This window comes from Paramormyrops kingsleyae, chromosome 22 (genome assembly GCF_048594095.1).
Source record: "Paramormyrops kingsleyae isolate MSU_618 chromosome 22, PKINGS_0.4, whole genome shotgun sequence".
In the NCBI taxonomy this organism is placed as follows: Eukaryota; Metazoa; Chordata; class Actinopteri; order Osteoglossiformes; family Mormyridae; genus Paramormyrops; species Paramormyrops kingsleyae.
In genome coordinates this window covers 14775579-14803134 of record NC_132818.1, presented here as the reverse complement: position 1 = coordinate 14803134, position 27556 = coordinate 14775579, and the positions used below count along the sequence as shown (strand labels likewise).

The following is a 27556-nucleotide window of genomic DNA, read 5'->3' as shown; positions in this document are numbered from 1 at the left end:
ATCCACAGTAATTGTGTCATACATAAACGATATGGTTTTGCAGTGTTATTCTTTTATTAATGTAGTTGCCATAGTCTTAATGAACCGAATTGCTTCTTGCTGGTGTTAGACCTGAAGAGGTGTGTGATCCACTATCAACGTGGGAGAACCATCGAGATTGCAAAGAAATCCTATTTGAACGCTGGCCGGGTGACTGACTGCGCAGCTGTTGTTATATTTATAACACTCGGCCGCTTTAGATACTCGACTCCCGGCCATCCGAATAGGCAGCGACCTATTAACCTTTCGTGAGGAGATACGCTTTAGAGAGGGGATCGCCATCCACACACGTGCCTCGAGACATCAGGAGTTCCGATCAAGAGTTGGTTGTTCCGCGCATGAATAAAAAAGGAGATCATCCAGTTTCTATATAAATATTTAATGTTTTACAAAAATAGCGCTATTAATTGATTTCAGTCTTCGTTTACATACATTTAAAATATCCATAGAGACACGTTGGGTGTATAAATACAACACATTGCATTTTAAACATCAGATCACATATGTCTTTTCACCCGTTAGCATTAAACTATGGGATTTGTGAGACTGTTTGGTACATCTGAATATTCCAATGAACTCATTTCAGGCGTCCGACGCTTTTTTTCCAGCTTGTGTTGCCGCACTTAAAGAATTAGACATTACTGTTGACTTGATTATTTTAAATATCTTTATTTTGTGGAAAAAAAAAACATTGGAAAAAATATGTAAACTTTATAAGTCACTGGATAAATGCATGTACCAGGATGAAGAGTTGTTGTCTGTATGGCTGACTTGGAGATGGACCCCTTTGTCCTTACAGTAAGGTGATCTCGCTGGGCGGCAGCGTCAATCGCTTCTCCCGCATGGACAGCAGGTTCTCCACGTGCATGGCAATGACACGACAGAGCTCCAGACTCTATGGGCAGAGTTACAAGTGAAGGAAGAGAAGGCTGCTCTTTGGCCATCCATGGGGACTGAGGAATAAGCTGTGTGAAATCAATGGAGTTTTAGTCTGGCAATATACAGGCCACCCCCAGGGTCCTACCTGCTCCAGCTGTAATTGGGATATACGCTGAGTCATTAGGTTCCCCAGCATGATCTCCACGTATGGGAAACTGGAACCTGCTGTTGGCCTCTGGGTCCGTGTGGACTGTACCTCCTTCAGGGGGAACTTCACCATCACCTCCTGAGAAGGATCAGCATTAGTAGGTTTGGTAGTTAGAGATGAAGCTGAACCTAAACCGGTTGCTCCAGAAGGTCAGGGCAAGACCTACGTGGGTGTCTTTGTTGAGGAAGTTGAGGCCGTTCTGATTGACAGCCAGAATGCAGGGAGCCATGATGGCGCCATTGCTGCTGCTCTGAATGTAGAAGAAGGACGAGCCGAACGTGGGGAAGGCGCTGATCAGCCCTGGGGGGGGGGACCAGCACAGCAGAGCACGCAGATGTTACACATGCAAGCTGAATGATTAAATGACCCTAGAGACAAAATTCAAGGTTATAGTTCGGTAAAACGATGCCTTACCCAGGAACTGGGCCCTGGCCTGGTGTGGGCTGAGGGCCTGGACCTGCTGCATGTGATGGGTGACCATGTTTAACCACTGCTGAGGACGCTGCGGTCCGTAGAGCTGTGGGGGAATGCAGTCCTGCACCTCCCGGCTGGGGGCCATTAACACAGTCAACACAGAGTCAACACAGGATCATCAGACATGACCATCAGAGCTGTTATGGTGCTTGTGTTAATGAGATTCATGTAGTGATTAAAGGTAATTTGTTAGTAAGTCTAACATAGCTATTAAAGCTAACTTTGACCGCTCAGAGATAGAAAATGTGTTAAGTCTAACATAGCGATGAAAGCTAACTTCTGCAGCCCAGAGATATGGAGTTGCCTTCTTTGGTAAGCTGGCTGGCGTGAGATTTTCAGTTCGAGACAAGTCTGCACACACATGCACATGCAGATACATGTATGTAACAGTTTAATTACCTTGTAAATAGGGTTTGCAAACTACCCCAGTGCATTTGATGTAGCTAATTTTAGGTTTATAATGGAATAATATAGATTTCCCATAATATTTCTTGTGTGAAGCCTGAGTCTGAAAGCGTGAGTGTCACGCCAGATGTGTGAGAGTTGGCAACATTGGAGATACCAAATGTGTTAATAAGTCTAACGTTTTTTAAGGGTAGGTTGTTACCTTCATCCCAGTTCCCGAAACAAAACTTTTACCAACTGATAAACAACCTGATTGCCTGTAGACTCGGTGATCTTGGAAAATCAGAGATCCTCCAATTCTTGTGATGCAAAACATGCCAGTTACAGGTCAGGAAGATGAGGAGCCTCTTGGACCTACATGGTGGGCAAGTAGACACTGTCGGAAGCGCGGTGCTGCAAAGCGGCCAGCTTGGACAGCTGCTGGAGCTGCTGCTCGCTGACCTTCCCCTGAGGTATGGTGTTGAGCAGGGCCTTCAGGTAGTCTGGGAGAACCTGGGCATTTGCGTTGCACAATGCAGAGTGCTTGTGTTAGCTCGAGCGTAAGCGATTGATGTAGATTTCTATCTCGGTCCCAACACCGGGGTGGGTAGCGGTCACCGGCACCTGGTTGTAATGCATGGTGACGCAGAGCTCGTTGTCAAACTTCATTGGGTGGCACCAGATTACCCTTCGGAACCAGAAGCTATAGCTGCTGTCGATGGGCTCGGCTTCCGTCGCCACATCCAGAATGTACTCCTTCTTGGTCAGGGGGCGAACGTTCTGACCTGCAGAGGGATGCAGACACAGGACACCGTGCTGTATAGTGGGAGGATTAACCCGACCGCTTCCGTAGCAGGTTGGCAATGTGAGGTTGCAGGTTCTCTCACCTCTGTTAGTGACCACAAAGACAGCATATTCATCCATGGCTTCTAGCCTGTGCAGGTCCATCTCATAACAGAGCTCTTCGATGACATCTAGGGCAATCTGAGCAGAGGGAGCAGAAGAGCATATCTTTACCTTCACGAATTGAAGAGTTCTTATACCTTCATCCATCCATTGATCCCACCAGAGCATGGAGACTCACCGTGCAAGTTTTGACCTTGAGGTGGCGCTCAATGCCTCCAGGCAGGAGAAAGAGCTGCCGCTTGGAGCTTCGGCCGGCCTAAAAAAACCCCAAAAGCATGCAGTTAATGTTCCAGAGCTCCACGGAGAAGGAAAATAAAGTCTGGAGCCAGCTCTGAGGTCATGGCTGGGTGCTGGAAGAACATCTGAGTAGACCTACCACCATGGCTTTGAGTTCCATGTTACTTGGAAACTGAGTACGCCCACCATACTGGAAAGTCTTCCTCAGATTTTGCTCGCAGGCTTTTGCGATCCCTGTCAACAGCAGCACCAGATTGATGTCACATTTCCGCTTCATATAAAACTTTTTAACATATCACCTTGTTTTCTGGTGGCACTGGGGGCCTAATGGTTAGGGACACACACTTGTAACTGAAAGATTGTTGGTTTGAATCCCTGACCAGCAAGGTAGCACTGAGGTACCCTGAGTAAGGTACCGCCCCCAAGCACTGCTCCCCGGGTGCTGAATTAGTTGCCCCCTGCTATGTCACATAGTCACAAATGGGTTAAATGTAGAGGACCTATCTCGCTGTTCTGCACTGGTGTGTCAACAATGACAACTAATCACTTTCCTCCTACCATTTCCAGTTGAAGAATGACAAGGAGATGCTATGAGAAGTGACTGTCGTGATTAGTCAGGTTTCTTTGGATGGTAACGTCGGCCACCAGGGGGCGCACCTTGGAAGTGCACGCCAGCGGTCCGGCCCACATCCTGCAGGAACTTGAGCAGGAACGGTTTCAGCACCTCGGAGCAGCGGTAGTAGGCCGTGAGGATGTAGAGCAGGCGCCAGCCCCTCTGGCAGCTGTCCCTGCGGACCGCAGGGGAGAGAGGAGTGAGGGTCAGCAGGCGTTTCTGAAGGGGGGTGGGCACGGGGCACGGGGCACGGGGCACGGCGGCGTCGCGTACATTTTGGGGCTGGTGTTGGCAGTTATCTGCTTGATGACCTGGCAGTAAGCTTCATCCTTCATTAGTGCGTATTCCCCGCTAAGCTGTGGGGTCGTGGGGGGGGGGGGGGGCAAGAATGAAAATCATCCACTTAACAGCAGCGCCGCATCAAAGCAAACAAGGCCCCTTCCGTACCCTTAGGAAGGTGTTGACGACCTCCTGCTCTGTCTGGCCCTTGAGGGGGTAGTCTCCCATGAACTTCATCACAGCTGAACACAAACACACACGAAACAATAAGTGATTTACAGTGCCTCTTAAGATGAACGCTTCCACCAATAGAAGTTCCATTACAGCTAAGAGAGGAAAATATGGGGCTTTTCCACTGGCTATACAGGCCTCACACCATGCAGTGACACTAGTTACAGTGCGGTTCCAGCTCACTTTGATTTCCCACTGCAGAAGGGTTGGCTCAGTAAAGGCGTTACTGGGTTTGGAGAGCAACAGCAACGCAAAACCAAAGAGACGCTTGTTTACTGTTTACACTTCTCTTAGTACATCTGTGACAAGCGTCGTGTTACGTTAGCATCAAACGCTAGTGGAAGTAGCATTAGCATGCATAAATTGGCACTGGGAATCCTTTCTGCTCTGCTGTTCTTTTACAAGTAGGAGGCTGGAAAGTTTCATGTTGAAAATGAATACATCGCAATGCGCAATACTACTAAACCGTCCATATCGACGCAGATGGTCGGCTCTTTCTTGTCTCCATGCCAATCAGGTGGTGGTGACACAGCCAGCTGGATTTGGTCATGCTTTCAGACCGGCTAGTAAGCAGGGCCGTGTCAGCGCAGGGCCGGCTTCATGCTTTACAATGGAGAAGCATCTCTTTGCAGTTTGGCTCAGGTGCAGTTCGGTTCTTGGTGGCAGTGGAAAAGAACCAGTACAGAACCCATAACCTACCCAGGAAAATATCCGCTGCCACCTTGTTCATGTTTTCATCAGTGAAATCGATCAAAGATTCCGGAACTGGGGACTGTTGGGACAAACAGAGATGATATAGCACAAGCAGCCCACCCCCCCAACCCCCCCCCTCCCAAACGGAGCCGTCAGCACGGCAAACCGACATACTGACGCAGGCTGTACTTCTCAAGAACACACTAGCTGTGTCTGTCAGCCACAGCTCTTACCTTGGAATATTTCACCATATCGGACGGTTCCCTTGAGTCTCTGCCTTTCTTAGACCTCTGTTTATATGAATTGCTGGAAGACACAGAAGTATTGAAATATTTATAGCAGAAATAAATCCATCCATCCAATTACTTATCCAATATAGGGTCTTGGTGGTGACCTGGAGCCTATCGCAGGCAGCACTACATTCAAGACACTGGTACATCCTGGACAGAGCACCAGGTTATCACAAGGGAGACACAAAAAACCAAAATATAAAATAAAAAAGGTTAAAAGCAGACCTGTCTTTGCCTTGGGCCTCCCTGAAGTATTTCTTGGCAAACTCCACCATACTGTATCTGCTGTCCTGTAACATCCTCTCATCCACCTCTGCAGTGCCGCCTTCATAAGCATCGGTGTACTCACTGACAGCTGGAGCCACCTAGTGGAAAAACCTTGGTACTACATCATCAGTAATACTGTCATTTCAGTGGTGAAAGGTGGCTGAGTCTGAATCATGGGTACTCAAGTCCAAGTCCAGTGACCAGTGAGTGAGTCCAAGTCATTAGGAATAACTGAAAAAAGTCTAGTTACATGCAAAAACAGATGACAGAGCAATCCAATGGCAGGGCTATTTTCAAAAGTACACTACAGGTAAACCAGTAACAATTTCCCGTTCATTATCTATTTTTTCTTTGACACATGAGTCTTGGGCTTGAATACAACAATCCTGCTAATGATTGATGTGTGGTGGAAGATTTGATGCATAGCATGACATTGTCAGTCAGTGGTTAAGAGCGGCAGGCAATTCCTGCCATCCAACCCCCCTACACACCTCAGTGGTTCGGTCCAACTCATGCGCTGCCGCAGTGGATGCCACGGCTACTGCCACCGCCGCTGATGCCGCCACGCGCCCCTCCTTGTTCTTGGGCTCCTCCTTCCTGTCCACGGGTAGGCTGATGAAGTCGGGGGCGGCCACTGGTTGGACGAACTCGGCGGGGAACGTGCCGGAGCGGCCGTGGACGGCCCCGAACTTCCAGCCTTGGCGGGTCAAGGGGAAAAATGCGTGCATGAAACAGAGACACAGATTCCTAGCTTCTCAGCTGATGAGAATGGAGACCCTAGTGTTAGCAGGGTGTTCAGTAGAGCTGAACACTCTCTTGGGCTCAGTAACACCCATTGCAACGCACAGCAGCCGAAGCACGACATGCAGAGAGGAGATCCAGAAGGGGAAGGTTCTAAACCAGACACAAAACACAAAACGGGGTCACGAGGGCCCAGCGGTAAAGCACGACGTCAGGAATCAGAACTTCCTGCTGGATAATGTTCAGTCGGGCCTGAGGACACAGCAAACGATAGCGGCGAGGCCTACACCGCGTCCGCATGCGAGGCCTACACCGCGTCCGCATGCGAGGCCTACACCGCGTCCGCATGCGAGGCCTACACCGCGTCCGCATGCGAGGCCTACACCGCGTCCGCATGCGAGGCCTACACCGCGTCCGCATGCGAGGCCTACACCGCGTCCGCATGCGAGGCCTACACCGCGTCCGCATGCGAGGCCTACACCGCGTCCGCATGCGAGGCCTACACCGCGTCCGCATGCGAGGCCTACACCGCGTCCGCATGCGAGGCCTACACCGCGTCCGCATGCGAGGCCTACACCGCGTCCGCATGCGAGGCCTACACCGCGTCCGCATGCGAGGCCTACACCGCGTCCGCATGCGAGGCCTACACCGCGTCCGCATGCGAGGTCTACACCGCGTCCGCATGCGAGGTCTACACCGCGTCCGCATGCGAGGCCTACACCGCGTCCGCATGCGAGGCCTACACCGCACACAGACCCACCAAAGTCAGGGGTGTCTCTCTTTATCTCCTCCAGGAACATCACCTTCTTCTTCACAATGCAGCCGTAGTAGTGGCCTGAGAAACATCCAGCGGGTCAGAGGTTCACAGCTGCGGTTAGTGCCCAAACCCAATCAGACACCTGATGAGCTCTATCAAAGCGCCGTCATACTGTAACCGGCATGCCACCTGCTGGCTGCTGTGTGTAAGCTCACTGAGGTGTCTCACCCTCCTCCAGGCCCTCCATGGGCTGCAGCCGGATGATGTCGCCCTTATGGAAGCTGAGCAGTGACCGGTCATCGGTGATGTAATTACGCACCGCCACTACATAATCCGAGTCCTACGGCGGGAGAGACAGGTGAGGAGCCGTGAGCGGGCATGACGCCTTCCTGGCTGGGTGGGAGGGGGGCGGGTGTGTTCCTGGGCCCACCTTCTTCAGCTCAGTGATGAAGAAGTCGATCATGGCTTTGACCTGCGGCGCTTTCGCGGAGAAGAGGATCAGCTTCTCGTTGGTCAGGTTGAACTCCAGCATGTTCTTGGAGGGAATGGTGACGAACATGATGTCCGTGTAGCTGGAAAGAGGGAAGGTAAAATGAAAATGACTCCTTAAGTAGGACTCTCACTATTGATTATATTAATGATCAAACAATGTACTGATTAATCTGATGATTCATCAAATAATCGATTATATAATATAATATAACTGATACATTGCAGTTGGCACAAGGCAGGAACCAACAGCACTTTGCAGCTACCCGCTGTGACACTGTACCCCTAGGCTGGCACGGTGCGCCAAGTACACTACCCACATGGCCTTTCATGTACATGCAGTCGTCATATTGCCAGGACCGCCACAGTCTGCTGGGTTCAAACCATCAATAAATAGTGCTAGAACATGTACTTCGTCACAGGAAAGCAAACTTGGGAAGCTTTGCAATTTTAATGATGGTTCCTTTTCACCATTACCTAATATAGGTTTAAATAAATCAATACAAAGTTTACTGCCACTGCTTTTGCATGAGCACTGCATGCGATCTCCAAGACAACCATATTATTTTTATTCTTTATCACCTCAGCTTTGTATTGCTCATGAGGTTTGCTCCAAATTAGATTTATAGCAGATTTATAGTATTTAACCAAAGTTTTCCGGGTGTACTCCCCCGTCCAACCTGTACGGCCGAAGAACCCGGAAGAACTCCTGTGCTGAGGCACTGCTCTTCACCATCCTCAGCAGCTTGATCCCCCTATGGGACACGGCCAGCACCTGGACTCCAGTTCCCACGCTGCCCTGCAAGACACGATGGGGTCACAGGGGTCACGAGGGGTCATGCAGAATCACACAGTGCACACACCACTCTTTGTGAGAAACTGCTGCTGCGTCTCCCTGATTGTTTTATATGTGTGTGTGTGTGTGTGTGTGGGACATAAAGGGAGAATCTGGAAGAGACTCACAGATGCAGGAAAGAGGCGGGAGAAGTAAATCTCCCAGGTGTCTCTGGCTGTAGTGACAACCTTCTTCTTCACGCCCTCGTCTGGCGGCGCGGAGCTCAGCTCGATGCGGTTCTCCACTAGGAGGCAGCAGAGAGATTCTGTTCAGCTGCCGCAGACCACATGTCCATGGGGTACAGGGCCGTGATTGGGGTGGGGCAGCATTTACCAAACAGCGACTTCATGTTCTGGCGTTCCTCTGCCGTGATGCGGATGCAGGCCTCGGAGAACGTGTCATGGACTATCTGGGGGACATGAAGAAACAAGGGAGGCCAGAAGGAAAAGCTTACATATAAAAGTCGTTACCTTGTTCATCAGATAGACAAATATGTTGGCATTGTAAGAGACACCTGTCTGAATGTGAGGTCCAGCAGTAGAGGGTTATTAAAACTGTCTTTAGGGTAGAAAACCTGTGAAAGAAAATAAAACAGATTATTAATTAATATCATTGTCATTCTACATAACAGCTATGAAACTGAATGTGTATGATGAGAGGTATGACCTATAGGGGTGTGGCATATGTGGGTGTGGCATGGTGGTATGATGAGAGGTGTGGCCTATGGGGGTGTGACATATGTGGGTGTGGCCTGGTGGCATGATGAGAGGTGTGGCCTATGGGGGTGTGACATATGTGGGTGTGGCCTGGTGGTATGATGAGAGGTGTGGCCTATAGGGGTGTGGCATATGTGGGTGTGGCCTGGTGGCATGATGAGAGGTGTGGCCTATGGGGGTGTGGCCTATAATGGTTGTAGCCTCTCACCTCCTTCCGCAGATAGAGCTTCCAGGGCACATTGACGTAAGTGTAATGCTCCTCACTGCTCCACCGGTGCAGCTGCGTCTGTATGCTCTCCTCCTCCACCGGCAGCTCCCTAGACACTGCATGTGCAGCACGTGCCAACCACTCACTACCCACAATGCACCTGTGGCACCCCTCCAAATACATCGGGATTTATCCTTCTCAATTTTATGAACACTGTATTTTTATCGTAAATAAAATTTATGAGACATCTCCTCCATTCAAGCTATCCATTGAGAAACTAGACTAAAAACTAGCGCAACACAATTCTAGATCAATACAGGACTAAAATGTCATTACAGAAGTGGATTTTTAATATTTCTTTCCCTAAGCAGGACACTAAGAGTGTCATACAGTGTCATGTTGTGTTAATGGAGCATTAGGTGAGACTGGGAAGCTCGAATCCATCCAGGAGGGCAGTTTCTCATGCTCACCTGGCAGTGGGGCTGGGGGTCTGTCAGACTCCACAGGTAGCTGCGCTTTTGGGGGCCTCGCCTTGGCGCTCCTGTCCGCAGTGGGGGTGGGGGCACCGTCCTTGGGGGCTTTTGCTGGGGACAGGGTAGGAGCTGGGGCAGTGGGGGCCTGCCTCAGCAAGATCAGATGGAACCATCAAAATGACATCACTCTCTGACAAGTGACTGTTGCTGACCTCAATTGGTGATTTTGTGATGATGCCCAAAAGTGGTTGTTAATGTCAGGTTTCACTTGTTTTCACGAGGTTTTACTTGCCTGGGGGGGCTGAGTGTCTATCTGCCCCTTCAGGATGCTCATGGCTTCATCATGCGGGTCCGTCTTCTTCACGAACACCTTCCCCTCCTTCCTGTTCCCAGGGTGGGGGCAGCAAATGTTAAAGACTGAGGTTCGAGGGCGGATCTAGCGCTAAGCGGCGAGGCGCGGGCGGGGACCTGGCGATCTCGGAGGGCCTGAGCGGCGGGCCAGGCTGGTGCTGCTTGATGATGTCCTTGATGTTGTGGCTGGGCTCGATGTGCTCCGCGTTGGTGACGGAGGACCTCACCACGTTGTCGGGGAGGGCTGGGGAGGGAGGCAGGGGTGTGCGACCTACAACCACACTGAAATGCTCATCCATGCACATAATCCAAGCGGACCACACCTTTCCACATAGTAACAATAACTCAAAGAGTAACCATAGAGAATTATTTAGTATTTTCTGAGTCATTTGTTGTAGGCCCCAGTGATGAAACTCAAATCTGGAGCATCAGAGTACAGCCCTGAATCACTACACCCTTGTGTACATTAATTGAAACAAGTTGTCACACAGACATGCATGCAGTGGCCTGGGACCTGCTGGTTTGCACAGGCAATTGGGCAGAGAGAACGCTGAGTGGATGGACAGAGGAAGCACTGTGCCTAGAGACTGGCAGGCCTGCTCGGGTGGGGTTAGGGTTGGGTGGATAGACAAAGGAGGGACTGTGCCTAGAGACTGGCAGGCCTGCTCAGGTGGGGTTAGGGTTGGGTGGATGGACAGAGGAGGCACTGTGCCCAGAGACTGGCAGGCCTGCTCAGGTGGGGTTAGGGCTGGGTGGATGGACAGAGGAGGCACTGTGCCCAGAGACTGGCAGGCCTGCTCGGGTGGGGTTAGGGCTGGGTGGATGGACAGAGGAGGCACTGTGCCTAGAGACTGGCAGGCCTGCTCGGGTGGGGTTAGGGCTGGGTGGATGGACAGAGGAGGCACTGTGCCCAGAGACTGGCAGGCCTGCTCGGGTGGGGTTAGGGTTGGGTGGATGGACAGAGGAGGCACTGTGCCCAGAGACTGGCAGGCCTGCTCGGGTGGGGTTAGGGTTGGGTGGATGGACAGAGGAGGCACTGTGCCCAGAGACTGGCAGGCCTGCTCGGGTGGGGTTAGGGTTGGGTGGATGGACAGAGGAGGCACTGTGCCCAGAGACTTGCAGGCTTGCTCGGGTGGGGTTAGGGTTGGGTGGATAGACAAAGGAGGGACTGTGCCTAGAGACTGGCAGGCCTGCTCGGGTGGGGTTAGGGCTGGGTGGATGGACAGAGGAGGCACTGTGCCTAGAGACTGGCAGGCCTGCTCGGGTGGGTAAATTACAGGTTGGTCACTTTATGACACTCTGCCCACATGTTGTTCCCGGGCACTTCCTGTCAGGTGATGGACGCACCATGGTGTGGGGGCCTCGCCTGGCTCCGAAGTGGGCTTCCCGCCATGGGAGCGCTCTGAAATAGTGATGGGCGGTCAGAGGTCATGGCTATAAGGAAGGGGGCATGGCAGGGGGGGGGGGGGGAGGCTAGAAGCAGGTGGAGACTTACGGAAGTCGGCAGGGTGGCCCGAGGCAGAGGGGTCAGCGGAGGGTGATGGGGCTGAGGGCTCGCATAGGGATTGACGTAAGGGTTGGTCACGTGACCGCTCACGGGGCTGGTCATGTGGTCGCTGTACATTTGATGCTGCAGGGCCATGGCTTGCATGGTCATCTGCTGAGCCTGGTGGACAGATGGAGAAGCAGGCATGCAGAGGCCAACAGAGGCTAACAGAGGCTAAAGGAGAGTAGCATCCGGGAGCATTGTGGGAAAGACACCAACCAAGATGATGGCCTGCTGGTTGATGATGGCTTGTTGCTGCTGGGCCAGAACGCTTTGCTCTGCACCTATGGGATGAGATGGATAAAAGCGAGACCTATGCATTGACACATGAGATCCTTTTGTGTCTGTGAAGGAACAGGAAATAAAAAAGTAACCTTCTCCTGTCGTCGTACTTAAAACCGATTGTCTAATCCTTGTTTTGCTGTCAGAGTGAAAAAAACGCCACTTAATATAATAAGATAAAGATAGTCATCCATGCATCTGTGTTTCACACAGCAGTACAAGGTCACAGCCATAGAGATGGTATGTGTTCCATACCCGGCACATTGGGTATCACAGGAATCCCTGGCATCGGTGGCATTCCTGGTACAGTGCCCATCGGTGGCATAGCGTACATCGCTGGCGAGGGCGGCATCACTGGGGCAGGCGGAATCCCTTCTTCAGCTGACGTGAGGTGTGTCATGGACGTGGGGGGCGTGGCCGGTGTGGGGTTGGGCCTGGGGCGTGGCACTGATGTGGGGGGCGTGGCCGGTGTAGGGGGCGTGGCCGATGTCTCTTCCACAGTGCGGGAGATGGGTGGCACCGGGTTGACCCCTGGTACCATGGTCCCCTTCACAGGTAGGACCTGCACAGCTGTGGGTCAGTCAGGCAAGTTAGCATGACCCTCAAGAGCGCCAACTGCCCACAAGGCTGGAGAAAACACCCAGATCTGAATGATCTTATTTTAAACTGCATGATTTTAATAATTGTAATTGTAATTATTAGCACTCAAATAAAAACCAGCCCCACAGCATGATAAATTCCCCCTCAGCTCAGAAATGCATGCGGATCATGTTTCAGATTAGCGGCAGGGGGCCCACAGTCCGTCAAACGCTCCTCGCATGGGGGTGCATAGGATAGTCACTCAATTATCCATGAGGAGAGGGGTGGTCATTGTCCTTTTTACACTCAATATTATCACTCGGCCTGCTATAGCAACAGGATAAAGGAGAAAAACATGCTGCCTGAATCACAGCGACCTAACAGCCGCCTGTCCGTCACAAAAGCTGGGTTCCTAAGGACAGGAATCATGTCCAGTTTGACCACAAGCATCCTGGTCCATGAGCCAGAGAGCTCAATGTGGGAAGGTCTCGGGCCAGCTTCCTGGGCGGCGGGCTCACCTCCAGGCTGCAGTCCTGGGGGGTAGTGTCCGCGGCCGCCGGGCTGGGTCCTCCCCCCTGTCGTCGCTCCGACCCCCCCACCCCCCTTCATCCTGCCGGAGATGCTGGTGGACTTCTCTGGGTCCTGCAAAGGAGAGAGAGATGAAGAGACAGGCAAGGAGGTCGCGAATGGAGTGTAGAGTAACTTACGTAGAGTAACCGTCAGCCTGTGCGACTCCCCACGGCTCTGAGGTTGGGTGAAAATTAATCTCCCTCACCAGGGACTACCGTACTACCCTTAAGCGAGGGCGACCCCAGTTAGCGTTTATCCCCCTGCTCTCCGGGCTGTGAGGACCCAAGCATAACAAAACTCAGGTGCACACTTACCACACTGTCTGGACTATCTGCGCCCATCCACTCTGTGACTGTATACTTTACTGTCATTAAATCTCACGGTCCTGGACATTATGGTGTGTAATGCATGCTTCTGCTTAAAAACAAGCTCCCTCTGTAATTCGTGCCCGGTCAGCAGAAGGTCACCCACAAAAAATAGGTAGCAAATGAATCTTCAGCAGAAGGAATGTACGGCCCTCTGTGCTACGGGAATTATGGTAACGGGGTAATTTAATCGCTCCCTCCTCCCCTCCTTTGGGCCTCAGTTGATGACAGGACTTGAACTGCGCAAACTGCCATATGCCAGGAGCACATAATCCAGCAACCTGTACATTGAAATACCTCAACCAAACTTCATTCCCAGTGAGAATTTAGCCCTTAATTCACGTCCAGGAAGAAAAAATCCAGACTATAATTTTGTTTCAATCAAACTGTGACTCTTTATAATCAACTGCTCTTTATGATCTTGGAATTTTATTTTCTGGGCCTGACCAATCCACCTCTACATTTGGCCACGTAAAACTCATTTAATGCAAGTTAAAACACAATAGTTGCAAGCATATCGGTGAGGGTTTATCCCAGAGTAGCCAGATTCTGTATTTAAGAGATGTACATTAACTGGCTGGTCTTTCCAAAGCCAAAGGCGGAGGTGACAAGACGGCCATTCTTACCCCACCGCTGTCTGAGAACACGGGGTCGAAGAGGCTGTCGAGATACCGGTCCATGCCCTTCTGATTGGGAGTCTCAGCGAAGCTGTCAGACTCTGTATGGCGAGGCCACAGAGAAGACCACAGTACGGCCTTATGGGTAATGCAGTCCATACAGTAAAGAATACACCAGGCATCAATAGTTATATCTTGTACAGTAACCAAAAACTGTATGTACCAAGCTGTACCTGAGCTGAACTGCAAAGACAGACTATTTACAGTGCGGTTCCAGCTCGCTTCGGTTTTGTCTTGGTAAAGCCATTGCTGGGTTTGAGCGACAGTGACTTAAAACCAAAGAGATGCTTATTTACTGTTCCCACAGTGTACATCGTGATTTACAATGCACAATTATAATTTTTTTTTCCTGTGTGCTAATTTCCACTAGCAAGTGTCTGAGAATTGCCATGTTATGCAAGTAAAGAGTTTTTTTCAGTGACCCCATATTTTTGCAGAATCTTCCAGAGGCCAGTATACCACAAATATGTCCATGTCCCCATTCCAGCACCTCACCATGGCCATAGAATCCATTGGAGTCCAAGCCACTGGTGAGAGGGGTGTCCTGCTGGACAGGAGAGTCCTCATCTGACTCAAAGCCGCTTCCAAACAGGGCGCTGCCAAGGTCAACGTGTGGGATTGGTGAACCAGGATAGGAATCGAAATATAATGATCACATGACAATCATTGTTTGAGCAAAGATGACCACCCAATGGGACCACAGACAGCTGTATTCTCATTCAGTAACACCCTACATTCGACAGGAGTTAGCTAAACTTCATCTTCCGTTCCTGGAACAGTGAGACCACTTCACTATTAGTAATTCTCACTTACTTAAAGGTGGTAATGTTGTTCAGTAACGATTAACTTAGGGACCCTGGTGTGTGGGTAATCAGTCTTAACCATATCAGAATTCAGAATTAGCATTCGGACTATCGGCCAGGGATACCTGCATGTACTATTCGCCTTGGCAGTATTGGTGCATACAGTCAAAGACAAAACAGAACTTAAATTAAATAATCTGAATAAAACAGGATTTAAAATACAGTAAAAGAGCAAATCAGTACAGATTACAGCAAGTAAATTCGCATTTACAAAAATGTGAAATGTGTATTAGTGTTCATCTAAATATGCAGGTTTAAATACTACTTAGTATAAATAAAGAATAAATATTGATAAAATGTTCTGGCGCCCAAGATGTTAGCTACAATGTTTTGGTGCTAACCTTAGCTGCTAATGGCATAAATTTTAATGGCTTTCTATTCAGGGTCTTCCTTATTCTTAAACATGCCTTGTGTCTTGCCAAAAACGTGAACCATGGCTGGCCAGACTGGTGGGGGGGGTGCTTAAGGGAGGATATCACTTACAGGCTGGTGCGGGGTCGGCCCTGGGACGGGCCCTCCGACGAGACAATGAAGTGGGATTTCTGCCTAGGGAACCCTGGTACCAGCTCCAGGTCGGCCACTAGGTCCAGCACGTAGTCGTGGCCCGCCAGCTCCACCCACTGGCTGTGCTCCTTCATGAGGATGGAGCAGCCCCTCCAGCTATCTTCCACACCTCTACAGGGAGCATATGTGGAGAAAAGGCTGATCCAAAGCATCCACATAAAAGACACACACTGCTCACCAAGGTATAGCATGCTATGCTAGGATACACAGGCACAGTGATCCATGCTATGCTAAGCTAAATGGGCTAAGCACATCATGCTATGTTACATAGCATAGTAATCCATGCTATGCTAGGCTACATTGGCTAAGCACACCATGCTATGCTACACAGCAGAGTGATCCATGCTATGCTAGGCTACATGGGCTAAGCACACCATGCTAAGCTACACATTGCATAACTAACCTGTGCTGTAGGATGGTCCCTGCCAGATCTTCCCCACTAGTCCAGCAGTGAAGGGGACACAGGAAAGAAGACCCTGGTGACATGGAAAACAAGAAGTGAAAGAGATGTCCCAATCCAGACACTGCAGGAGAAAATCAACCCTTTGCTGAAACGAAACAAAGAAATGACTCTGGAAGCTTTGAACCTTAATTAAAGGAAAGGCACTGGGCCTATGATACACTCTAAAAATCACATTGGCGACATCAACGCTCACCGTCAAAGCAGTGAACCTGAAGCACCATGCTTGCTTTCTTCCGGTTGGCCGTCCACTCCAACAAAGACAACGGATGGGTCCTCGCAGCCTCTGGGCCAAGCCGGGACTTCTGCATGGCTTGTATGAGCCTGTGCTGACAGGGTGCCTCATAACCATACTGGGCATAGTCTGAGACAAACCTTAGGGAGAGAAAAGCATTAAACATCCAAGCATAGTCAAGCACGTCAAGCCGGTGTCCGAAGAACTACCATCTGACTCCACCCCTTACTTGAGCAGATACTTCTCCAGCGACTGTGTCGGCGCAAAGGCACTCAGGCAGGCCAGCAGAAGCAGCCAGCCCCTCTCCGCATTGGATGGGTTGGGATTCCTGCAGACCTGATTGGTGACCTGACACAGGATTTCATCTCTCAAGCCCGGTGCAGCCAGACCCTTCTGGACGATGTAATTCCCAAACATATTCTCCTGGGCCCCATTGAGATTGGGGTCCCCCATGAACCTCAGAACCTTCAACGGAGACAACTGGGTCACTGAGCAGGAGGTACAATGGAAAAGGTCAAGCAGCAGGGACAAGCTGATGAAGACCTCACCATGATGAAGACGCCGAGGACCTCTCTCCGTAAGTCATCCTGTACGTGGGTCAATGGGGTCTCAAGAGGTGCCATCAACATGCCAAACTTGGGCTCCTACAAATCAAAGGTGAGACTGTTACATACAAAGATCAGATGCAGGTCCAAGTCTCTAAGCCACCTTCAAGGTGGTAGCTAGATTAAACTTATTAGTTCCTAGTCAGTTTTAATGCTGCACACGAATATTAAGTATATGCATGCTGCTGCCTGAGGTGTCACTTCTTACCCTAAAGTGAATCTGTACATATCTGGAGATAGGGTGGTTGTTGATGTCGAGTGGTAGGGTGAGCTGAGAGTCTACCTCAATCCTGGGGGCTTCAACCAGGGCAATACAATCCGAGTGCACCTCCCTACCCACTGACAAAGGAAGATAGGAACATCGATGTTTATGGACTAAGTCTCATAACCACCAGGTTGGTTCAAGTCCTACAGCAGCCCTTGGTAAATTGTTTTAATAAAAACAACTGGGTTGGTGTGCTGTTTCAGAATAACGTCAATGAAGTAATACCATCTACCTGCAACAGTCTGCAAGAGTCCTGCCAGCTCAGCTGGAATGGCCAGGTGAGTAACGTTGACCACCTCCCGCCTCGTCAGCTCCTGCACGTGAACATCAGGGACACCACCAGCTGAAATAGACATCTACTGCCAATTTTAAATAAAAAACATTAAGAACTCAAGAAAAAACAAAACGGCTACCATTTCCCGTTGCTGCCTTTCCTCCTCAGCTAATCTCTTGGCCTCAAATTTCATCTGTAACAAAAGCCATAAAAAAGATCATCCTCGTCATTGTGGGAACTTGTTTTCAGCTAATAGAAGAGCGAATGGGGATTGAATGACTCAGTGAATCGGTGCCCCAGGGCCTGTACCTTGATGTATCTCTTGCGGCTGATATACATGAGAATCAGGGAGCGGAACTTCACCAGGCTCGCCCTCATCTTCTCGTAACCCCTCCTGCGGGAAACACAGCAAGTTAGGAAAAGCCTACAGTGCCAGTCAAAAGTTTTGGACACACCTACCCAAAGAAAGGTTTATTTGTATTATTCTCTACATTTTTGAATAATTATAAAGACATCAAAACTATAAAATAACATATATGAAATTATGTGCTGTCCAACATAATATTAAACAAAAAAAATAATTTCTTGGAGGGGGGCAGCTCTGTAGGTTGCGACTCAGAAGGTTGCCGGTTCAAATCCTGTGGTTGGCTGAGTGATTTCACCATTTGGCCCTTGAGCAAGGCCCTTAACCCCAATTGCTATAGGACCCTACTGTGTCCTAAATGTCAGTTTCATGAGGTGGCCTCCTAAGATGTTTTCTAACTATCCTGAAGAAGGTCCCACATATGCTGAGCACTCATTGGCCACTTTTCCTTCACACTCTGGTTAAACTCCTTAAAAATCATTTCTACCATGTTTAGGTCAGGTGACCAGGTCATGTGATGCGACACTCTATCACTCTCCTTTGTAAGTGGCTTGGCGTGTCCAGACTTTTGACAGACTTTTAGACCGGTGTTGAAGGTTCTACCGAGTGAGGTATCCTCGGCAGTGGGCCTGCAGCCACATGATCTTCTTGCGGAAGGCGACAAAGCGTCTCCGGACAAAGAACATCCGTGTGTATCGCTGGAGCGTGAGGGCGGCCACATGCAGCACTCGGTCCCGCTTGCTCTCCAGCAGCTGGTAGACCTCCTCCTTCAAGAACAGCTGCAGACACACGCCATCTGAGCATCAAAGCTACAGCAGAAGCTTGTCCATATAGCAGGCGGACACCTACCTTGGTCACCCCCACTTGGTACTGGCCTGCCCTGACGGGACACAGCTTCCTCAGCATGAGAACACAGTTCTCACCCTCCGGGGGAGGTGGCTGCTGTATTCCCAGTAGGGCTTTGTACCTGATAGCAGAACCAATCAGGGAAAGAGGCATGGGCCAATCAGAATTTAGTCCAAGAACACCAATGTAAATGACTGCTTCAAAGGTGCAAGTCATGATGGTGTGTTCCAAATATTGCCCTCATATAGATAGTAACAGCTGTTACTTTATCACTGGCACTGATTGAATGCTACCTTAATTGCCTATTAATTCATTATATTGGGTTGTTGTAAATAAACAGCTGTTCGAACTGTTGGAAGCACACTGATGAAGGTCTAGAGCTACACCAACAGTGGATCACTATTCCCAGTCACGGATTATATCACGGAGATGGTCAGCCGTGAAGGGAAGCACCTGCAGAGGAATGTGTGGAATGCCAGCCTGATGGGGTAGCCTTCCTTACGGATGCGGATCGTCTCCAAGATCCCAGAATAGCGAAGCTGGGTAGCGACCAGCTCCACCTCGAATATGCCCGGCTCCTGTTTCGACACACGGACATGCAGTTGGAAGACGGGAGGCGTGATACGGGCCGCAGTGCATGCTGGGTGCTCTCATACCTTTCTGCTGTTCGGTTTTATGCAGCGCACAAAGAAGGGATTGCACCTGTTAAGGGAGGCAGACAAATCGTGTTAGGGAGGGGGAAGGATATCAGGGTGGTAGGTAGTAACGACGTTAAGGAGCCTCCTATGCACCCCTCCCACCAGAATCCCCCCACCTCTCCATCCTCTCCACCAGCTCCAGGAGGGACTGCTGGAACTTGGCAGCCACGGTGGGCGGCTGGTAGCGCCGGGTCACGGTACTCGTCTTCCTAACGTGGGACTGCTGGCTGAGGAACTGGGCATGATTGCAGAAGAGGCCGGCCACCATCTGGAAAGCAACAGGCGTGTCCCGCGTGTGGCCACATGGATGGCGTCTGCACCCACGGCCACTACGGGAACCGTTGCCACTCACCTTATTTTTGCTTTGAACGAAGAGTTCAAGGACCTCCTGGCGGACTTGGTCAAAGTTTTTATCCAGAAACTTGTGGACCTGAAATGAATTTGTGACAAAAAATGCATAAGATTGGTGGGAACTGAAAAGGTGAGACAAAACCCTCTAAGTTTGGGACCACATTATACACAGTACCTGATAGGTGACTCTGCCAGCATAGTGCTTTATAGTGAATTCGGGCAAAGGCATCTTTGGCTTAGAGTACAGGGAGTTGTTGCCATGGTGATAGTGGCATTTTTGAAGGAAGGTGTGGTCAGTTGCCTAGTAACAGGACAGCTGTGTTAGAAAAGTATTGCTTTATCCTTGCTGCATATTATTTGCATTCTTTTACCACTCATCTTGTACTTTTGTTAAAAATAGTCTCATATTAACGGCTGATTTACTGAGTGGCCTTTCCAACAAAACCAGCATACCTGAGGAAAACAACTCTGGTCGTCAAGGATACGGAGTATCCCATGAGGCTTTGCGGCAATCAGGTCAATGCACTCCTGGTTATCGGTGAATGACACTTCCTGCCAGCTGACCTGTTCTCTGATGTATTCATCCTTGTACCAAGAAGAGCGATTATACGCTTCCAAAATATCAATGTGACAAAGCATCACTGGAAGCCAACAGGGTTTACTTACAGCACAGAACGCTTACCTGCTCTTCTTTAAATATTACACTGTTGAAAAAAAACTGCAGATACTCATTTGCATAATTAATGCAAAGCTGTTCAAAGCTGTTGAAAGCTAGGTCCTGAAAGATAGGAATGCAAATTTTTGTTCTGCCCACACTTCTTTACATGCAGTAAAAGATCAATTGAGGGAAAAAAAACATGCAAATAAACCAAGTTGTTTGTATAACCTGCTCCTGGCTCCTGAATTACCTCAAATCCATAGATATCTAGGATGGAGATGGACAATGCTTCATTTTTTGGGTAAACCAGCGTGTTAATCCTGTCTGTGAGCCAGCTGAACAGGAGGGCGTACAAGATCTTGGAAATGGCGTCTCTGTATGTCCCACAGAAGAAAAACATTTGACACATATTTACCCGACCATCAAATGACACTTATATTTCATAAAAACTAGCATCTGCCAGAGCGGTTAAGGTTGCAGGTCTCCATTAGGGGGGTCCTACTCTGTCCCTATAAATAAAGCACTCCATCTTAACAGCTTCAGTTGACATTTGCGCTTCAGCTACTTATCGGGGGGGGAATCTGGAAGCTATCCCAGGCGGAAATGGGTACATCCTGGATAATATACCAGTCACATTCTATGGGTAATTAATATATGCCAATTCACCAAACTGTGTGTGTTTCTATTGTGGGAAGGAACTCGAGCAGCTGGTGGAAGCCAGCAAGACACAGGGAGAACATGCAAACTCCACACACCAAGAAGGCGGGCGGTAGGAATCCCTAACACTAGAGGTGCTGGGTAACAGCACTGCCCACTGAGCCACGATACCACCCACCGGTCAGTCTGAGATTATCGGCCATCCTCTCACCTGGCATCAACAGCACTCTCAACAGTCAAAGGAGTGAATATCTTCTCCCTCATCGTTTCCTGCAGGAAAGTGAACATGAGTCTGATCCAAGGGCATAGCTTTGGGTTGAGCAGTGGGGGGGGGGGGGGGGGGTTGAAGTCTCCACCCATTTAAGGGAGTCCAGGGGGTTGTATTAGGTGATTTTGATTATTGGGGGGGTTACAACCCCCTCCACCCCCACCCCCCCATAATTTATGCCCATGGTCTGAACATTAGATTTTATGTTTTTCCTCCCCTCCACTGTCTTCCATGAATTTCTCAATTATGCAGCACAATAGAAAAATAAATGAAATATTGCATGTAAGCAAGTAATTTTCATATCTTCATTTAATTTCATCTGAATGTGTCTTTACTTCAATCAGCATTAAGATTTTATTGGGTATAATGTGCCTTCAACCACAAAGCACTCACCTAATCCAGCTGGTTTAAATGAATTATCATTGACTGTGGCACTCTCTAGTTACACATGGAGTGTCTATTACCCTAATGACCAGTGTAAACTCAATGACACCCACGGCCCTCTGCGTGATGTCACAAGTGCCCCTTTGACGAGAGACTTCTTTGTGATTAAAATTCCATTGTGCATTTCAAGGAATGAACAGCGATGTATGCTAGACTGAAACCTCTTCAGTTAAGTAGCTTTAAAGAGCACAAGATCATGTTGATACAAACAAAGAAAAATGTTGTTAGTCTCAAATGGGGCTTCAGGACAGTTAGATGGGGAATGAAAGAAACAGCAAATGCAAAACCATGTGCCAGATCTTGGAGTTGTGGCTGGAGCCCAAGCAGTAGGAAATGTGAACTTGACTGCCGATGAAAGGGATGAGTGCACACAATGCAGTAGGTGGTCAGGTGACCAAGATGCTGGAAAAAGAAACTGTACACGTTCTCAGCCTTTGTAATTCATTATAGACCGATTTACACTTCATGTATCATTGACATGAAGACACTTGGGTAACACTTTACTTAAAGCAGTCATCGTAATGCATTATAGATAACTTCATAATGCATTATAATGCATTCATAAAGTGTTATAAACATGGTTTTAACTATTTATTAAAAAGCACAACACATTATAACCATGTTTATTATGCATCATGAATGCTCTATGAAGCTCCCACCTATAATGCCGTACAAAATACATTCATAATACATTATAATAGCTTTAATTAAAGTGTTACCACATTTGCTGTCCAGTGATGGAACGCGACAAATATATGGAATGGTTGGGGGTAGTCAACAAGAGTTTTGAGAACCGCTCTTGATAGTGTGATAGTATGTGGGATTCAGCATAGACACGTTAAACTGAAAAACAACAAATTCCTAAGCAACTGGTAGTAATAATTATTATAAGTGCAATAGTTAATAGCTAAAGGCTCCAACCACAATTATTGAGATTAACGAAAGTCGTTAAGTATATGTGGTCTGGCAAAGTCTCAGAACTATGGTACTGTAAAGGAGATTCCAGGTAACCCCCGATTGAGTTTCAGCCTTTTCTCTTTTTAACCCCAACCTTCTGGCTATAATTACCCCCAGGGTATTATTACCTGTGCTGTCATTCAGCCTGGGGGCAGGGGGGATTACAGCTTATATGCATGGTTTGAGGTTTTGTTTTCGCTGTCGCTGCTTTACAGGTGACTTATCAAAGTGTATCGACCGTTGACTCATTCAGTGGGCTGGCAAAGGATGTGACACGGACAACACAGCCAATGGTGGGGAGTCTTGGCACACAGCCCCAAACATGAATGACAGTACAGTACGCAGTATGGAGATAATCAACAATAGACTATCTCCTTCTAAGGATGTGGACAGTGTTGAATGTGCTCTTACCCTTTGCATTTTTCGAATGGCAGAATACATTTAAACTAGTGTAGTTCACGTAGGCAAACGAGAAGCCATCTAATTATTCTAATAAAAATAATAAAACAATTATAATCTTGGATCTTGCTCAGGGTCCCAACGGTGAAATCACTCTGATCACAGGCACAGTGTCTCAACCTGCTTAGCCACCACCAGCCAAAGGTTTGCGAGCATCTGCAAAACATGACAATGATGCCGGTCCATACCATGACCTTGTAGGTTATGGACTTCTGCAGGCCCTCTGGGGAGATCTGGAGAAGCTCGGCCACCACACGGATCTCCCGCGCACTCACAACGGTAGCCGCCTCTTGGGAATCAGCCTGCAGGGGAGACACGCCCAAAAACATCTCCATCCCCAATCCTAGGTCCTCCTCAGGAGATCGAGCCCATGAACAATGACAGAAAGAGGAGGCCAGAAACATCTATGTCTCCAAAATCAATGATGTGCTGGGAGAAATGTAGCAAGGCACCACTGAGGTACCCTGAGCAAGGTACCGCCCCCAAGCACTGCTCGCCGGGCGCTGAATTAGCTGCCCACTGCTATGTCATGATGTCACATATGGGTTACATACAGAGGACACATTTAGTTGTTGTGCACGGTGTGCTGTGTTGTGTCAACAATGACCATTTATCACCAAATTCTAGTCACGGATGAGTCAGGGTACCTCATATCTCTCAAAGAACACGTTCCCAAGGTGGAGAACGGAAGACAGAACCCTGAAGATGCTGTTCTGTTCTTCGACACTGAAGTTGAGTATCTCCATGGCGCTGAGGATCCTGCGAAAGTCTTCCCCGTCCCTCTTTCCTGGGATCTCGCAGTTGCCCCCCTACAATGGTGGTGGTGGTGGGGGGGAGTGTTATGGTTTTACCAACATATAGAGCCACACCACACTTCAGAGACCTGCTCTAACACATCTTCTTGGGCTGCTGTGTGAGTCACTAAAGACAACCAGCAAACCATAACATCCCACCGAGGCCAAAATTTCCTGATTTTCTTGTATATTTTTTTTATCATTTCCCTGATTTTGAGATTTCTGATCATTTTTCTCTTGAAACAGTGCCAGGATATATGCTGAAGGGCCTTCAACTTGGCTGAAGTGTCACCTGGTTTCTGGTTCCTAAAGGTTGGGTTCATGCATCATGCACTTCACCTGGTTGAGGTAGTAATATGTTTCAGCCTCCTGAAGATAAAATGCCTGCTTCTGTTGTGCAGGAAGGCCGGCAAGCATTTCATAAAAAATATGATAGTTCCTCTCATTTTTGGCCTGAAATATAAAAGTAAGTTAACATTAAACAATGTCAAAGCTAATTTATCATACGTGACAGTCTAGATCAGGGTTCTTCAACTCTGGACCTCGATTCCAAATCCAGGCCGTGTTTTCAGTTCCCCCAGGTAATTGTTTAATAATGACTGATTCTGATTGGTCAGAGGCTTCACACCTGACTGACAGGTAAAGGAAGGCTGGAAAACCAGCAGTGCTTGGACCTCGAGGACCGTGAGTTGAATAACCCTGGTCTAGATAATCCTTTGAAATCTCAATTAACAGCAAAAGGCTTTAAGTAAGTTAATTTGCCATTCAAAATGTGTTTCCGGAAGGGTTTCCTGAGTCACAGAACCACTCCATACTGCCAGTTTGTGAGGGAACTCTGAAGAACAAGGTATAGATGGAGTCTTACTTACCTGAAACACAATCCGGGACTTCTCAAGTAGATACTGTGAGGTTATGGCACCACTGATCACACCTCTGTGTTAAATAATGCAGACAAAAGTACCTACAATGAGCGTGTAGCAATAACAGCGTTATCGCCCATCTGTCACTGGGTGAGAGGACTTCGCATTAGCCTCGCTCACGGCACTGGCTCTGATTGCTGCGTTTGTTACCGCTCTTAATTATTTAGACTGGACATAGCTATAGCAGTCAGTAGTGTACTTGTCCAGAAATGATGTATCTTAATTCTCAAAAGTTGGTGACAACAGAGAAACAGCACGTCGACAGGTACGAATTCACAGTATTTACAGTATAGTGTTTATGCGAAAACTATATAGGCCTACCATTCAGGACCTTAACTTTCTATGCATCTTTGCATGAACGAGATTAAACAGAAACATGAAATATGTTAATAAACATACAAGAGGAAGAGGTCAATAACATGTCATCATAAAATATGCTAGTCAATTATTCGTTAACGTGCAAATAACTTTACAGCCAAATATCAGAATTTGTATGAAAAAAAAGAAATACTTGAACTTTAACTTCAAAACTTTGTACTTGAACTTTAACTTTAACTTCAAAACACCCTTACAAAGGTAACAATGGGGTTTTAAAAATAGCAATCCTATGCACTTCGCTTGTTTCAGTTCGGTTACAATACAATGACACGGTGAAATGGATTAATTTTTAACCGTCGGATTACTCGACACCACCTTACCAGTACGCAAATGACATATCATTTTCCGACGTCACTTAAGATTAATTAACAGTTTAAAGAATAAGGTACTTACTCCTCCATAAAAATCTCCACGTATTTCCCAAAGCGGCTTGAGTTATCGTTCCTCACGGTTTTGGCATTTCCGAACGATTCTAAAAGCGGTGCCGCTTCCAGTATCTGAGGAAATGATTTGTGAAACGTTTATAAACGCTGGAACTATCATTATTACATCCGTGAAGGATATATGAAGAATACGACACAATACTAAAACTACACAAAATCAGAAACTCGGGGGATGTGGCTTGAAATTACATTGAGGCGAACTTCTGACACTTTTTTCACGAAGACAAAAGAATTCAACATGCACACGACTGCATGCCGATTGTAAGGTTAAAATTACGGTACCTCAATCTGTGTCATTGAAGCAAAGGGGACAAGGAAAAAGTGTTACTGGATAAATACAATACAGATGACAGAACTTGCTCTTTTATGAAGCCCTGAATGTACATCACCTGCTGCGTGATGTTGCGCTTATGGTGTATCGCCGCTAAGTATCGCAGGACGAGCTTCGTAGTTTCCGTCTTCCCAGACCCACTTTCTCCACTGTGATGAAATCAAACATATTCTTTTAGAAATGTGCGAAATAAGTATTGAAGCAAACTGACAATACACCCTAGGTTAGAATTTCGCCCCAATTAGCAGAGTAAGGGGAGAATCGATTTATGTTCCTTTAGCCTGTACCAATAGGCCTAACCAGATTAGCCCCCATTTATCGCGTCTGATAATAATCAGACGAAGAAGTGAAATTCAAGGTTGAAATTCAGTCAGGTTTCGTGCCAGGTGCCCTGAGACGGCCTGAGATGCATTTCACCGCGCGACACGATCTGCCCAGGCGTCACTAGGCTTCTCTTACAGGTTTCTTCTTCTTCCAAAGACTAGAAGGACTTCACAAAGCTACGGGTGTGTGTCCATAACTGTCAGGTTTATAAATAGCCCTAAGATGCTACTGAGTTAGGTGGATATTCTGATCACAGCCCAGGAATAAAATATTAACTCTTACACCACGTGCACCTAAATTTGCCACTTGAAAGTTTACAAAAGCAAGCAACAACAGGAAGTCCCGACTTACTTGATAATTATGCACTGGTTCTGTTTGGCATCCATCATTTTGGTGTAGGAGAAGTTAGCAATAGCGAAGAGGTGACTGAAAACACAGGGAGCAGCAAGATAATAGCTCTGTGTTAAAGTGGCGTGCTGCATCACGAAATACATACAAAAACTAGTGTTGCAAAGCCAGCAGGTAAGAGGATTTGATCTTTCATCTGCACTTCTAGGTGTAATGGTCACTTAATACAGATCTACACGTAATTCAACCTGCTGTTAATAAACAACATGGTGCTGTACAGCCATGTTCCAGCATGACAGCAGACATGTAAGATTAGCAGTCACCAATATGTGGTTAAAGAATGACATATAATGATCCGAAAGACATTTAGATAGCTTTTAAACAGAAGTATATACATCTCTGAAAAAAATGAAGGGACCACTCTATATTTTTAAAAGATCTGTATTTTAAAATACTGGTTTAATCCTGGCTCTGCTGACAGAAGGGCCACATTGCGAGGCAGGCTGCTTGCAGACTCAAAGTTTCTTCGATTGGAATACACAAGAGCAAGGTGACACTGGCAATGACCAAAGGCCATCTAGGTATGGGGCAGAAGCAACTTTCTAATGCCAGAGATGAGCGTCAACTTTTGTGGTAGTGCCTCGTGAATCAGAGGATGACCTCAAGTGACCTTCACAAAGAATGGGAAACATTAAGTGCAGGTGTGAGATGCACTGCTAGGACAGTGTGCATCAGGCTCCTAGAAGCAGGACTGAAGACCCATAAAGTAAAGGAAGACGCCCTTCATTAATGAGAAGCACGGAAGAGACACATAACTCATAAGTTGAGAAATGAGTGAAACAAAAAATTTTGTTGTGGTCTCTTAATTTTTTCCAAAGCTGTATACTATACAGAGCTTCAAAATGGTATAAGGTGGTCATTTATTAGCTTTCACTGGTGATCAGAAATAAGTTAATGGCAT

General features: G+C 47.9%; 1 protein-coding gene across 5 annotated transcripts; it reads right to left on the bottom strand.

Annotated features, from left to right (window-relative positions):
* Positions 1–402: 402 nt before the first annotated feature.
* Positions 403–26710, bottom strand: myo15aa (myosin XVAa). Of its 5 annotated transcripts, none has more exons than XM_072704718.1 (61): positions 26599–26710; positions 25982–26072; positions 25543–25646; positions 24721–24784; positions 24191–24304; positions 23705–23866; positions 23246–23359; positions 21141–21199; positions 20523–20646; positions 20297–20392; positions 20068–20199; positions 19790–19915; positions 19616–19693; positions 19380–19531; positions 19222–19267; positions 19019–19143; positions 18569–18686; positions 18323–18498; positions 17665–17749; positions 17495–17548; positions 17314–17437; positions 17025–17155; positions 16760–16855; positions 16441–16676; positions 16173–16351; positions 15920–15992; positions 15436–15627; positions 14585–14685; positions 14039–14130; positions 12996–13119; positions 12154–12468; positions 11836–11900; positions 11566–11736; positions 11418–11472; positions 10188–10341; positions 10012–10102; positions 9717–9864; positions 9247–9362; positions 8837–8896; positions 8656–8731; positions 8451–8566; positions 8168–8286; positions 7429–7570; positions 7227–7338; positions 7002–7076; positions 5992–6197; positions 5459–5598; positions 5177–5249; positions 4950–5022; positions 4188–4261; positions 4014–4096; positions 3785–3915; positions 3267–3361; positions 3069–3146; positions 2872–2968; positions 2609–2769; positions 2364–2497; positions 1541–1674; positions 1293–1426; positions 1064–1204; positions 403–934 (listed from the first exon to the last, which is right to left on the bottom strand). In XM_072704718.1, the coding sequence occupies exons 1-61, from the start codon at positions 26634–26636 to the stop codon at positions 833–835; spliced, it is 7077 nt and encodes a 2358-aa protein (XP_072560819.1). In that variant the 5' UTR covers positions 26637–26710; the 3' UTR covers positions 403–832. The 5 variants fall into 5 exon arrangements, with proteins under 5 accessions (XP_072560819.1, XP_023677819.2, XP_072560820.1 ...); XM_023822051.2 differs by having other exon boundaries at positions 10188–10314; XM_072704719.1 differs by having other exon boundaries at positions 17314–17395.
* Between the last annotated feature and the right edge of the window lie 846 nt (positions 26711–27556).